Source organism: Prosopis cineraria, unplaced genomic scaffold, assembly GCF_029017545.1.
Source record: "Prosopis cineraria cultivar Desert tree isolate PC_DT_omini unplaced genomic scaffold, ASM2901754v1 PC10, whole genome shotgun sequence".
Taxonomy (NCBI): Eukaryota; Viridiplantae; Streptophyta; class Magnoliopsida; order Fabales; family Fabaceae; genus Prosopis; species Prosopis cineraria.
This window is the reverse complement of record NW_026555341.1, coordinates 8,429,858-8,445,528: the sequence shown is the minus strand read 5'-3', so window position 1 is coordinate 8,445,528 and position 15,671 is coordinate 8,429,858. Positions and strand designations below refer to the sequence as shown.

At 34.0% G+C, this 15,671-nt stretch overlaps 2 protein-coding genes across 3 annotated transcripts; both read left to right on the top strand.

The window, feature by feature from the left end:
* The first annotated feature begins 313 nt into the window (after positions 1 to 313).
* LOC129321668 (probable lysophospholipase BODYGUARD 1) lies at positions 314 to 3,087 on the top strand. Of its 2 annotated transcripts, none has more exons than XM_054967521.1 (4): positions 314 to 1,082; positions 1,187 to 1,479; positions 1,626 to 1,831; positions 2,419 to 3,087. In XM_054967521.1, exons 1-4 carry the CDS (start codon positions 542 to 544, stop codon positions 2,735 to 2,737), a joined length of 1,359 nt encoding a protein of 452 aa, XP_054823496.1. In that variant the 5' UTR covers positions 314 to 541; the 3' UTR covers positions 2,738 to 3,087. The 2 variants fall into 2 exon arrangements, with proteins under 2 accessions (XP_054823496.1, XP_054823495.1); XM_054967520.1 differs by having other exon boundaries at positions 1,187 to 1,524.
* A 3,273-nt stretch (positions 3,088 to 6,360) lies between these two features.
* On the top strand, positions 6,361 to 8,820 carry LOC129322744 (uncharacterized). The gene is made up of 2 exons (XM_054969109.1): positions 6,361 to 6,520; positions 8,304 to 8,820. The coding sequence occupies exon 2, from the start codon at positions 8,320 to 8,322 to the stop codon at positions 8,491 to 8,493; it is 174 nt and encodes a 57-aa protein (XP_054825084.1). The 5' UTR covers positions 6,361 to 6,520; positions 8,304 to 8,319; the 3' UTR covers positions 8,494 to 8,820.
* The last annotated feature ends 6,851 nt before the right edge of the window (positions 8,821 to 15,671 follow it).

Below are 15,671 nucleotides of genomic sequence, written 5' to 3'. Positions count from 1 at the left end.
CGGATGAATTGTAAGTCAAGAAAATCAGTAGGAATAGAAAACGGTGGCCGATGTAGTAATTTCGAAGTGGCAAGAAAGTGACTAGCTAATTCCATAGGATTTGCCAAACTCTAAAACACGTTCATTTTATTGGCAAATTAAGATTCGTAGGTTATGTAAAATTAATTAAGCGGAACCTTGTTATTATTTGGCGGGGAGGAAAATAGAGTCCTTGACCCATGAAGGAGGTTCAACTACCAACTACTTTTCTTTTACTGGCCAACAAATTATAAATAAATAGGAGTACATGTGTTTGTTTTAGGCGTGGCGTTGCGGTGGGTTTTCTCTTGCTTTTGCCTCTAAGTTTTAGGAAAGGCTTTTCCACACGCTTTGATCAGACCCTCGAAACACGAGCAAGAGTGTACGAGTGTAAGAGCAAGCTAGGTAGAGTAAGAGAGTGAGCCCCTCCTCTCTTCCTCTTCATTAAGCTTTCTGAAACAAACCCAACGGCACTACACACACAGTGATATATATCAGAGATAGTTCAGAGTTATATGAGAAAATGGGGGACACAGCGAGGAGGATTGTAGCATCGAGTGGGAGAGTAATAAACAAAGGAGTAAGCTGGGTTGCGTTCTGTATTCTGGACCTTTTAGATATTGTGTTGTGTGTGGTGTTCAAGGTGGTGGATTTGGTGGTGGAGGGTGAATGGAAGCCTTGCTATTGCTCGCCGGGATCGGCGAAGGAAGCCATGAGAGGAGGTGACATCTTGGTGTCCGAGCACGGCGGCGAATCCAAGATCCTGTCTCTGACCACCTCCTCCAAGGTATTGCAGTTGGAGGACATCTCAGACACTCTCTTCTCACGTCCTTCATTGTTGTCGCATCAGTTGAAGCGCTTCCATGATTCGTCTCGCAAGAACAATAGCACGTCGTTCACCGTCAACTCCACCATCGTCGAGATGCTCGGAAGAAGACAGCAGTACTGTCACCACCCCACTACCACCAGATGGTCCGACTGCGATTGCCAGCTATGCACGGGTTGGATCTCTCCTTCTTCCAAAGGCAAACTCTTTGTCAGAACTCAAGGACCCATGACCACAGGTTCAAAACTATACACATGCATTTACAATATTTTATTCAACTGATTATAGTACTTGAGGTCGATTGATATATATATATATATATATATGTATGTATATGTTCAGGGGGAACGAGAAGAGGAGGGGAAGATGTGGTGTTTATACATGGGTTCATATCGTCGTCGTCATTCTGGACGGAGACATTGTTTCCGAATTTCTCCGGCAAGGTGAAGTCCAGTTACCGGTTGTTTGCGGTTGATCTGCTGGGGTTTGGAAGAAGTCCGAAGCCAAGCGAGTCTCTGTACACGTTGAGGGAACATTTAGAGATGCTAGAGACGTCGGTGTTAGAGCCCTACAGGCTTCAATCGTTCCACATTGTGGCTCATTCTTTGGGGTGCATCCTTGCCCTCGCCCTTGCCGTTAAGTACCCTCGTTCTGTCAAGTCCCTCACTCTCCTTGCTCCCGTATGTACATGTTTATCTTCCCTGATCGTCTCTCTTTATTTTGCATTCATATTATGTATATATGTTTGTTTGTTTTTCTCATGTTGAAATCTCTGTTTCAGCCATTTTATCCTGTGCCGAAGGCGGCGGCGGCTCAGGCGACGCAATACATGATGAGCAGAGTGGCGCCGAGGCGCGTGTGGCCGCCGATCACCTTCGGGGCGTCCATGGCGTGCTGGTACGAGCACATTACGCGATTGATTTGCTTCGTCATCTGCAAGAACCACCGCCTCTGGGAATTTCTCACCAAACTCATCACCCGAAACAGGTTATCTACTAAACTCTCTAGTCCTTATCCTTTTGCCTCTTGTCCACGTTTCTACATACACATACACGACGATGGTCCTCTCCGGCTTTATTCGTAGTAGTTGGATCAGTTTGACCATCTCAATCAACGTTAACGGTGCTAACTATATTTGAGGATTTATCTAAGCCATCAGATTGATCCATTGGCCAAATCTATTCTCTCCAATGAGAAGTGAAAAAATTGTCATGTATATCAAAGAATTGAAAAGATGGATTCAAAATCTCACACCACACACACACACACACACACACACAACTTGAGTATTAATAAATGCGTGGATATAAAAGAGCTAAGAGGAAATGGTAAAGGAATTAAATAGAGGGAGTTATTATAGGCATGATGGCCACACTGTGTCATGGGTTGGAGAAGGATGGGAAGATATAGCAGAGACACAGATGGGGATGATGAAGAGGAAGTAAAAAAGGTGGCAATTTTTTTTTTCTCCTATTGGCAATAGAATAGGTGGCATTTAATTGAGCTTGATGAGATTACTGGATATTAACGTGGTGGTTTTTGTTTGGGTTGGTTTGATTATTGATGAGCAACAGGTTGAGGACGTTCTTGCTGGAAGGTTTCTTCTGCCACACTCACAACGCAGCCTGGCACACTCTCCACAACATCATATGTGGCACCGCCGGCAAGATGGAGGCCTACCTGGACGCCGTCAATGACAACCTTAACTGTAAAGTCACCGTCTTCCACGGCAAAGACGACGAGCTCATCCCTCTGGAATGTAGCTACGAGCTTCAGAGAAGGATCCCTCGTGCCAACGTTAGAGTCATCGATGACAAGGACCACCTTACCATCGTTGTCGGTCGACAGCAAGATTTCGCTCGAGAACTCGAGCAGATTTGGACCTCTTATTAATTAAAAACTCAAACCTATATCTCCATTTCCAATTGTGGCAACAACATATCACTACGCATCTTTTTCTGTTCTTTTTCTCGTTCTTCTCTTTATTGTTTCTCTTCCAGCTAAGCTTGCGTCGAGTGATCTTGAGATGTGATGGGTGCCAGCAACTGCAATATAATCGGCTCCTTCAAGTTTCAACCAATTAAAGAAGGAGTTAGTGAATATATGAGTTGGGTATAAAATAATTTCTCTCAAGTATAGCAAGTCCAGAAATAGATGCGTGCATCGCACGTTTGTGGCTCGAATGAGTATTTATGACTGCCCATTTCGTGTTTGTTCAAATTCATGACCATGCTATTTATTCATGTACATGCCTACACCAACCCGTGCATTTAAAGGAAGAAGAAAATGAATGTATAGTTGGGACAGAACTGATGTGTTTGAATGTGTCAATTTCAAGCTGTGACTCTGGTCGTTCATTCATAGATTCAAACCCTCCTCACCAACACAGCAACCGTGTCTATTTTTTGAAATTTCTTCTCTGCAGAATTAGTATTGTTAGATTCAGTGGACCCTGCTTGGTAAATGTGGGGAAGAAGAAAGTCATGTAACTGAATGGTGCGAGGTCATTTAATATATCAGCAACCACCTGCAGATTGATCTTCAGCGATAGACAGAATAGATATAAAAATTTTCTTTCGTTTGCTGTTATTATTGTGGTTGCCGAGCTTTACTTGTGCTTCTGAAGGAACATTGATTTCCCCATCGGTTAAAGTCTGGGGTTTTAACTTTGGGTCTGGACACTGTACTGTGGTACTTTGGAGTCACACTGGTCGTTGGCGTTTGTGGCTTGAGTCAAAATTTGTCAGATTTATCCGTCACCCACGTTGGACAATTTCCATTTCTTGGGCTATAAAAATAGTTAGGTAACCTTACTGGTTACTAAGAAGACGAGACGTGCCCCATTCAACACGTGGCCTCCCATAAGGTGATTTTTGTAGTATTTTTTATCGATGTTGTCGCGGCCCCACCTCCAGCAGTTACTGTCCAGGATTGAATCACCGTCATCAATGGTATGGAATTGCTACAGGTTGGAAATATTGCTGTGTTTGCTTAAGAACAGAACAGAGCAGAGGTAGAAATCAGTGGGCAATGTAATCCATTTTATTGCAAATACAAGCACTATATCAATAAGCAGAAGTATAATACAATAAGGCCTTATTTGATACAAAGACTTTAATTTAAAGATATTAAAATTAGAATTGAGATTGAGATTGAGACTGACATTAATATTGATAGTGAGAGTGAGAATGAGAATGACAGTTTAAAATTATGTTTAATATGGAATAATATATATAAGGGATACTTATTTTTTTATTTTACAATTAAATATAAATTATGAAAATATTATAATACTCCTTACACTTCAAAAGAAAAAATTGTGACCTAGCTCATGAGGAATGACAATGGCAGATCTAGAGAAGTCAACCATGGCAGCTTCACTTCTAAAACACTGTTCAGTTTTAAATTCAAATGTGGTAGATCCGGAGAAGTTTACTACGTCTCCGACTTCATTCTTTCCTCTTCTTCCATTTAATTAAGAACCAATTAATGTATATTATTTAGGATTTGAATTCGATAACTGTACTTAATACAGTCATTAAATATCTGGAGTATTTAAACCATTAAAATTCAGATCAACTGTTCAGATAAAGTCACTCATTTATTAATCTTAAACTAAGAAGCACCGATATGGATACGAGTATCGGGTATGATACGATATGATACATGGACACGGCTATTTTTTAAAATTTTACGATACGGGTACGGCTATATAAATAATTAAATATTAAATATTTGGATGTCTAAAAATATAATTTAAAATAAATCAATGTTTAACTCAGCAATATAATTCATCTAAATAAAAAAAATTAAATCAATAATTTAGTATTAAATTAGAAAACCTGATCATGTTGCTCTGCCTCTCTCTCTCTTGGTTCAGCAGTAAAATTGAGTAATAAATATTCATTAACTAATAATGTAATAATATCAATAAATATTCAAGATTGAAGGCTCAGCACAGAAGAGTAAAAGAAGTGACAAGCAAAAGAGTCGCTCAAGCACCCATACGTGAAGACTAAAGAACTAAAGATAAATTACCAAGATTAAAAGCTGAAGACGGAAGAACGACGACTGTCAAAGGCGTTGAGGTAGAGTTCAGACGGTGAGGTAGCGTGCGAAGTGAGAAGTGAAAACGTAGAGTTGAAGAACGATGACGATCGATGAGGCAGCAAGCGACAAAGCAGCAAACGCGAGAAAGGGGTCGAATGGAGTTGAGAATCTTAGGGCATCGGGTTTTTGGAGTTGGGACTAAGTAAAAAGAAGTGAAAAACGCAAAGTTTCGTGTTCGCCTGCGTTTGACCCGTGTCTGCCTATGTCAAACCGTCTCGACCCGCGTCTGCTAGAAATTGGGAAAAGGGATGCGTCATTTATGCATCCTGAACACATGTCTGTGTCGAATACGTATCCGACACGAACACGCTGGCTATTTTTACGTACCGGTGCTTCTGAGATCTTAAATAAGGTATGAATTTAGAATCATTGATTTAAATTTTAATGATTTAGATATTATATATATTCAATGTCTATATCAAATACAATCATTGAATCCAGATCTGTTTTGGGTTTGCACGAAACTCCACTATTTGCTTGTGCCAATTTCAAGCCGTGACTTGGTCATTCTCATTCCTAGGCTAAATTCAAACCCTCTTAGCAATCCATTGACCGCAGGGTTATTTATTTCTGCTAATTTTCTTGATTCTGATTACAAGTTGTATCATGTTCTTCTTCATATTATTCTAGTAATTGTATCAATTCAGCTCTAAAAAAAAAACATCAATATAACTCATAATATATCATATATGACCTTCAATTAAATTTTTACCGAACAAATAATTATACCTTTTCAATATGATCACGACAACCACTGCATTTAATATTCAGCATAAAAATAATTTTATTCTTAATGTGAAATTAAAAATAAGTGAGTAATTACTTTCTTTTAATTATAATATAGAGTGTTAATAACTACTTCATGACTCTAAAAAAATTTGGATAAAATTTTAATCTGTTAAAATATTTTATATATTTTTAATTACATTATCATTAAAAATTATTCATACACATCATTTTTTTAAAATATAATAAATGAAATTGGGTTTAGGCCTTTAGGTTATAATTAAAAAAATAATTATAAAAGCTACTTAACACCTGTTCTAGATCAAACAAGGGCTTCTTGAAAATGTCTTGTATGAGATGGATCCATCTTAAATTATAAAATATTTTTAAAAAAGATTCAGTAATTTAAAATATAAAATATTTTGATAAAAATAATATTTCATTAATAATATTTTTTAATATTATTTTTCTTATATATTCTCTTTTTTAATTTTTTTATTAATAGTATATTAAATAAAAAATATTTTAAAATTTTATATTTTTATTTTAAAAAATAAAATTATAAAATATATTTAATAAATTTTATTGATATATAAAATTTTATTTAAAAATATTTTATAATTTATGAAGAAGAAGTATTATGCAATCGTGGACGAGCAATTCGGTAAAACGCAGGGTTTTGTTGCGTTTACGCGCATTCGCCCCAGAACTCTCGGATTCCACTTGCTTCCAGTCTCTGCTACGGCGCAGCCTCCAGTCCTTCGGTTCATTGGCATCCACCTCTACCTCAGACATCGCCATCAGTACTCGCCGTCGTACCGGTCTTCTCCGGCTCTTCAGGTTTGGCCGTCGTTTCTTTTTTGTCATGATTTTGTTCCGCCGCTGTGTTTCTGTTGCTGTCTCTGATTACATATCTTCAAAATAAAATCCCATTTGTTTTTAGTCCTGATTTGAATCCGAAAGCGATGAGCTTATGTATGTCGTAACTGCTGTTCTCTTCATCGCAAGCGATGTTCTCTATGAGCTTATAAGCCTTGGTTGTTCTGATTTGGTTCTTTTTTCTCCTGCTTCTCAGATTACTGATTGATTTACTTCTTTTTCAGTTCCCTTTTGTTCTTCGGTAGCTTCTCATTTTTCTTGTTGATACATGGCCAACAGCTGCCTTAGAATTTGCTGTATCTGATCTGTCATTTAATGCCTTTTCTTTTTTTGTGGTCTGTTAATTTCAGTGAAAGGGGGAAAACCTTAAATTTTTTGGATTACATGTTGTAGTCGTTTGCACTTTGTTCGTATTCAGTATTCAGGGTACGAGGTTTTTATGGTTAGTTTATCCTTAACAAATAAATTTATCTCAAAACTCAAGCATTACACTTTCTGAATGTGAATATATTTATGATGGATCGGTCATTCAAATTAATATAATTTCTCACATGTTGCTTTTACAGATTGATTATTTAATGTACGTGTTTTTTATTGTGCACCAAAATTCATTATATAGACCTTCGATCCCTTTGGAAATGCTTAAAGTCTTAGCTGTCGTACTCCATGGTGTTCAAAGTTTGAGTCTTTGTTTTTTATCATAGATGAAGCCATGATTTTTAGAGATAACCATATTTGTTGCCTGATGTCTTGTGGATCTGATAGTGTATGTTGGCTCAATGGCTTTGTATGAAATTGCGTTTTCCACTTTGAAGGCATTATTCTGATTATGTGGCATGGCTTTGATTTGCCTGGATCAAAATTTAGTTGCAAGCGGTTTTATTACTCACAATGGTTGTGTTGTAATCGAATCCTTGATTTTGTTGGTGTTGGTTTCAGAAAATTCAATCAATTTTTAAACCTGGTATCCAGAGTTATATCGTAAATGTCTGTTATTGTGTCCTTATAATTCGAAACTTTTAATTCTAATTAGATCCTTGGCATTGTCTTTTGGTTTTCCTTCGGGTGTGAGACTAATCTCACGCACGGTATTAAGGGTGTCCCTCCCTGCAATTTTTTTTCTTTGGGATCTAACTCCCATCCTTGCAAAGACCTCTCCATCGCTGTGCTTGCTTACCATTCAAGCCACTTTATGTGGAACTATCTTTAGATTCTAAATATGCATGATTTCATACCAAGTCTCTCGCTTACACGCTCGCACGCACTAGTGGATTATGCGCATTTACTGGTATCCCTTTGGATGGAATGAATTGTTCATATTCAAAGTGTGAAGAATCAAGATTGTTAGGCTCTAAGTATAGTCTGCCCCATCATATGAAGTATACAAGTCTCAGTTGTACTTGAACTATGGTTGAAAAGAATACATGTCTCAATTCTGCCATAGTTTGCATTACTCTCTGAATACTGTAAAAAATGGCACGTGGTTGGTTCATTCTCAAAATTTAATGGCGCGCCAACAAAGATTTAATGGTAGAGACTAAATTAAAATCTTTTAAAGCTATTAAAACTCAATCTATTAACTTCTAATGCACAGGAACCACATGGAGAATTGGATGAAATTTAATGGACTAACGAAGTAGTTTAAAGTTTAAACAACACCCCCCCTCAAAAAAAAAAGAAAAGAAAAGAAAAAGAAACCTTATATGATCGTAAAGAGAGGTAATTTGTTTTTGTTTTTGGACAGAATAAGCCAATAAAGAATGGGTGACAAGAAGAAGAAGGCTCAGATGTTTGTTCGGCTTGTTTCGGCTGCTGGGACCGGATTCTTCTATGTCAAGAGGAAACCCAGGACCTTTACAGAGAAGCTCGAGTTTCGAAAGTTTGACCCTAGGGTTAACCGTCACGTTCTGTTTACAGAGGCAAAAATGAAGTGACAAAGGCACCTTCCATGTCTGTTATCCATTCTGCCTCTTCTCCTTTGAATTCAGATTGAGTTTGAGTTCTTGTTATTGCCTATTTATGCCAAGGGGTTTCCACTTTTCGTTGCTTGAACTTAAACTTACATCGTATCTGCTTTGTGATGCTGCTCTCTCTTCTCCCATTTTAACGAGTAAAATATGGCAAGTGTCTAGACAACAATCATACGCCAGATTGATCCACGGATTACAGATTGTACTATTTAGATTACTCTTACAGTAGGTGTCACATTAATTGTGGCTCTTTTAATATATTGATATCTTTGAGTTGCTGCTTTTCTCTTATCACTTCCAGTTTATGATTTTTATGGGTTTGTAGTTCTGTATTCACGTTAGCGTTCTGCTGCATTGATGCTTGTCGTTGGGGTTGGTGCGTTGCCGTATGGTTCAAAGTTCAAACTTTGTCAGATCCTCTGGAGAATTTCCATTTTGTGTTTAGATGTTAGTTTGGAGATCTAAACCCAGTTTTACAAACCTTTGTTTTTTTTTTAATGAATGCTTAAACCTCTAATTTTTCGATTTGAAGATTGCTTTTGTAAAACATGAATATCTAAATTACAAGCACATAATTGGTTGGGTCATGGGTCACATAACAGTGAAGACATGCATCATTCATCAAGGATTTCAAAACCGGATTGTGAACCGTTAATGACTCAATTTGAATCAAAAAACTGTTCTCATAAGTGGGGTGGATTGAATTCGAGTTGAATTGCTATTAAATTAAAACTTGAAGTTGAACTGAGAACTGAAGTAGTTTTAAACATAATGTTTAAAAAAAGTTTAAAAATTTAAAAAAATAGAAGAATTCGAAAATTAGATTTTACTGAAAGTTAACTTTATTTTTAAACAATTTATATGTGTAAATTGATTTGAGATTATTATTTTTATAAAGATGTTAACAGTTATAAGAGTAAATGTAGATATTTTTAAATTTATTCATATTTAATTTGATCAAGATTTACTTATATTTGACATGTTAAAAAAGTTTCTTTTTGTTAAAAAATGTAAGACATTTTTAATATTTAAGGTGTAATTATTGCTTCTTTTTTCAAAAGTAACCTTGATGAGTAAATTACTTTTTATTTATTTTAGAATGAAGCTTATTGTAAAATAGAGGTAAATATAAAAAGATGATATTAGTTTGAAAATAAATAATTATTTTATTAAGAGATAAAATTTAATTAAAGATGTTTTAAATTTTTCAATGAAGAGAGTGTAATTTATATTATAATATTATTAATTTACAGTTATATTATATCATTTTATTAACACTGCTCTAACACTGATGTAAACGGTTGGATAATAAAAATTAAGGATGGCAGACTTTTTTGGTTTATTGCCTACTTTCAAAACATTGCCACTCATTCTCTCGTGGTTCAACACGTGACTTCCCATGAAGAGATTTCAATATTCCACAGTCCACACGTCAATTTGGTTATAGCTCCACCTCCAATGCTACTCTTCAATAAAAAAAAAATTATAACATCCTAATTTAAATTTTAATAATTAATTTAAGTTAATAGAAATTTTAAAAAAATATTTAGAGGTAAGTAAATTAGTAAAAAATAATTATTAAATCTAATTTAGGATATAATTCTAAATTAAAATAAAAAAAATTAAAAAAATTAATTAATTAAAAAAAATAAAAAAAAATAAAATATTATTAAATTATTATTATTATTATAAAAAGAAAGAAAGAGAAAAGGTATGAGAAAGAGAAAGGAAAGAAGGAAGAAAACGTGAACGCTTTCGGCCGCCGCATCAATAGTAATATAAAATAATAAAAAAAAGGAGAGAGAGAAAAGAAGAAATAATAATAAAAAAAAGATGTGAGACCCACTGAATTTTTATAAAAACTCACCTGTTACTTCATTTCTTCATTCCTTCTTTCGTGCGTGAGCTGAGGCAGAGAGAGCATCTGTGAGCCAAGTTCACCAGTGCTGGGTTTTAAGGTAAGAGTTTTTAATAGGATATTTAGGGTGTGATTTTAATCTTTTCAAGACTAAGTAAGTGTTCTAAAATTTTTTCTTAGTCATCCTTCTTCTTTGGTTTCTGAGTTTGTAGTGGTAGAAAATTTAAGATCTGGAAGAGGGATGAATTTATGTTGAATAAATATGATTTTTGAGGTTGTCAGTAGTATAATAAATGTTCTAGAGTATAAATTTATTGATGATCTTTGAATCTGTGGCTTATGGATCAAATTCTAAACTAGATCTGAAAATATATGTTGATTTATTGAGGTTTAGATGATTATTTGGGATGAGAAATGAATTATTATGGTTATAGGATCATGATTCTAAGCTAGAGACTCAATTTTTAATTTTTAGGTATTTTAGGCACGAATTTATGAAATAAAAAAAAATTTGATAATAGAAATTAGTTTAGAAGTTGATTTTTAGATTATTAATGTTTATTGATAATTAAAAGAGGAGTTAAAAATTTTACTTAATAGTATTAACTATAGATTTGTATTAAGATTGAGATTAGGAATTATGTTATATTTTTAATTCTATTATTAGAATTATTTTATTAGTTTCAAAAATTGAAACTAATATTTATAAATAATATGTTATTTGTAGATTGTATTACTGGTGAAGATTGTGGTGAGAGAGAAATTTTAAGGAATAATTTATTGAAAAAGCCACAAGTTAACTATACTTTTAATTTGTGATTAGTGTTACTTCATGTTAATTGGGTGATTATTGAGAAAATTATGAATTTTGTAATATTGTATAATTGTGCAATATTATTATGAATTTGTTTGATTATTGTGGGAGGTGTTGGGAGACTTGCTATTATTGTTGTATTTATGTGCCACGTGGTACGCCCCTATTGGAGCTCAATAGGTGGCTTGTAAGGGCTCGAGCTAATCTACCTTTGGCCGGGTAATTTAGCATCGAGTGAGGGCTACGGCTCGAGGTTAATGGAGGGATATAAGGATGGTTATTTTGTGTGTATTGTAATATTTCATACATTTGTTGGAATTATATTATTTTTAATTCTCACTTAGTAAGCACACATTTAACTGTTTGTATACACTATCATAAATTGGCTTTAGTTACTGGGACTTTTGAGTCTCATTATGTGGTTAACAATTTTCAGGAGAAGAGCCACGAGTGACACGTGGAGGAGTCCCAGAGGCTTAGTGGTATAGATCCACTGTCTCTTTTGGGTATTTAATTTATGATTTATAATGTGTTATATTGCCAATATTAGGGCTTTTTATTTATTGTTAATTATATAAATATATAAATGTAATCATGCCTTTCAAACTATTTTTATTTTTGGTACAATTTGGATGGCTGTAATTTTAATATTTGGTTTACTTTGAATTGGTTAAAATGGCATGATTATAAGGCTAAATAACTGGCTTGTGTTGAAAATTGACTAAATTGTTTATTTTACTTGTTGGGAGTATAAGAATGGACAAATGTGATTTAGTTTACTTGTTGGGAGTATAAGGATGGACAAATGTGATTTAGCCTAATGGCATGTGGGAGGTAAAAATTTATTTGAAATGTTATAGTGTGTAAATTGAAGCCAATTATAAAATATTTTATATTAAAATTATTGATATAAAAATGTGTTGGGTGGCTGTAACTCAACTATGGTTGAGTTAAATTATTTAAAAAAAATTTTTTTGGTGTGTTACAAAAATTATCATATTTTTAAAATTATAAATTTCAATAAACATCTATTATATTTTTTAAAGTTATTTTTCAAAAAGTCAATGTTTATTTTTACTAGGAAAATTTGTTTCATTAATTGCATGAATAATGTAGTTTAATTTTTTTTATTTTTAGATATAATTATTATATTTGATTAATTTTCTTAAACTGTGTGAGTTGATTATTTTCTCTTATATTTAGAAACAGGGGGAGTAATTGTCTAACATTTTTTTAAATTAATGTCAAAATAAAAGAACATAAGTCAATATAGAATTTGAAGAATTATCATCCAAGACTAATCCAACAAGTTAATTATTTTTAGGTTAAAGTATATGTTTAGTTCTTTAACTTTACATAAAGTTTTATTTTAGTCCCTTAATTTTATAAAGTGCCTTTTTAATCTTTTAATTCTAACACTGTACATCCTAACAAATTTTTACATAAAACTTTTTGATATTGATAAAATATTTTCATAAGTTGACATATTAAGTTTATTTTTTTTTAAATAATAATGATTGATGCACCAAATAATTATTTGAAACTAAAGATATTAGGATTAAAAGACTAAAAAATAATTTACAAAATTAAAGAATTAAATAGAAATTTTATAAAAAGTTAAAGAATTTAAAATATATTTTAGCCTTATTTTTAAGATCAAAACTAATGTATATATCTGTTTTCCGTCGTTTTGAAACAATGCTAGCCTTTACGCACAGGGGGAAGGAGGCTTAGGGTGTTTAGAATAGTGGGGAAATAGAAATGAGGGGGCTCGGAGGGGCCCGGGGGGGGGGGGGGACATTTATGGTGGGCTTGGTTTTAAACGACTTCAGTCAATAAAGCTTGTGACACTAAACTTGCTTGGAACCTAATCTCTAGATCGAGCAGTTTATGGGCTGATCTGTTAAAAAAATACATGTATAGATCTAATGAAAATATGTTGAATATCAAGAAAGGGGATTCACAATTACGGAAATTCATCTGCCAGCATAAAGATTTTCTAGAAGAAGGAACTAGATGGCAGCTTAGAAATGGTGAGTCTATTTGTTTCTTTGATGATTCTTGGCCGTACCTTGATAAGAAGATTAAAGATATGGCACTGAGACCCCTGTCTGAGGAGGAAATGAATTCAAAAGTTGTTGACTGGACACGCTTCAGCCCATGGGACTTTGTCAATCTGTCTCTCATTGTATCAAATATCTAAGACTAATTTCCGTGTTGCCCCCTTCTCAATCATCAGGTCGTGATATTATGTTATGGAAAGGAAGAACACCTAATGGCTCCTTTACTGTTAAGAGTGCTTACTGAAAAACCACCAGTTGATTTGTTTGATCCTTTATTTAAACTAATCTGGAAATGGAAAGGAATAGAGCGCATTTACTTCCTTATTTGGTTTAAGTATCACAATAAGCTTCCTACTAACAGCTGTAGAAGTTCCTATGCTGCTTGCTCTGCTCTGTGCTCTTGGTGTGAAGAAGAGAAGGAGGACGTGCTGCATATCATTAGAGACTATGTATATGCTCGACAAATTTGGAATAGGTTACTGCCACCAAGGCACCACCAGACTTTCTTTTCTTAAGAATTAAAAGATTGGGTGGCGCGAAATCTGAAGCCTAACTCCTAATTGGAACTTAATGTGGTGGGATGTGACAATATGGAAGCTTTGGAAGTGGAGAAATTGTTTTATTTTCCAACTAGATTTCCACAAAACCGAATGACCCATGTATGGTAATTCTCCACACTTGGAAATCCTTTGTCATGCATAAGGAAGTCTTTTTGTCTGAGAATGATATTACTGATACATACCTGAATTGGAAACCTCCTTCGCAAGGCTGGGTAAAATTTAATACTAATGGCATTGTTGAAACGAATACAAGCAAAGCTGGCTGTGGAGAGGTTCTAAGAGATGACAAAGGAAATTGGATTGTGGGCTTTTCCAATCCCATTGGCAACTGTATCCCTCTTGAAGCAGAGGAATGGGCAATGTTTGGAAGGTTTCAGTCGGCATGGGATATGGGGTTCAGAAAGGTAATCATTGAATCTGATTTGAAGAACTTGGTGGATCTCCTGAATGGTCCTCGGTCCTCACGGGAATCAATACAAAGGAAGTTTTGTTTTCTTAGAAGCCCAGAAATTTCTTCAATACAACTGGGATGTGCTAGTGACTTTTGTTCCCAGAGAGCAAAATATGGTGGCAGATTTTTTGGCAAAAAAAGGGTCTCTACATCATCCTTTTTTGGTTCGACTCAACCATTCTTGAGGGATTTAGCTTTGAAGAGAAAGCTTGGGATTTCAATCCCTTCCATATGTTTAACCTTTTACTGTAATTAAGTCCTCTTTTATAACCTTAAAAAAAAAAATTAGCCTTGTTTTTTCCCCTAATTTCAATCTAGAGTGGAGAAAAAAAATTAAATAAAAACTTTATATTAGAGAAGAAGAATGTCTTTTTAATCTAATTTTCTCTATTTATATTTTCTGAGAGAGTGAAATGAAATCAATGGTGGATGAGGATTGCCGGAAAGTAATAGCACTTGCAAAAAAATTTGCCTTTGAGTGTGAGCTGAAGATGATTATTATGACTATTATGAAAATCAAACTGAATCGGTTGGTCAAACCAATTTAACTGAGAACCGAGAACCCACGCCTAATCCAATCCGAAACACACATAAAACCAGACTAAATAAGAACTGGTGACAAACCAATCAACAGCCAAAACCCAATGAACCAGACCGTAATTTCAACCAGACTGACCCAAAAAATATTAAAAAAATTAATATAAACTTTACGTGATTAAAATTAAGCAACAAACTCAGAAAAATATTAAAAACAGTTAACTACGGGTCGCCAGCTTTTATAAACTGTCACCCAACTAGCTTGCTGAACTAGAGTATCCCATCCTTTCAATTATATATACATCAGCGTCTCTCCCTCCGCAACACTTAGACGATGTGGGGCTAAGCATTTCCATCCAAAACATATGTAGTCCCATCCTGTCTATTTCTTCTTTTTAAAAATTTTCCCCTCATCTTTGTTCCTTTTTCGTGTGAGTTCCTCATAATTATCTTTTTAAGTATAAACATCTTTTGTATCTTTATTATTCCAACTATTTATCTATAATTTTTTTTTCATATGATATCATTTTAGTTTAGCTATAACTTGCTTTTAAAAATTTCTTAATGACCAATTTTAAAAATAAGCATACACCCCTTTTATCTCTTTTTAAATTGATTTTTTAACTTATTTCTTTACATGTAAACATCTTTTTCGTCTATATTTATTTAAATACTTATTTACATATCTTTTCAAACAAATTTAGTACTTATTTCCTTTTTTAAAAAATGTGATAACCATCTTCAAAAAATCAACAATGATTTTGAAACTCCAAAAAAAATATAAGAAAATTAATTTAAATTTTTTTATGGTATTAAAATATATTAATTTAATTATAATCGGTTCAATCATAGTTCAACT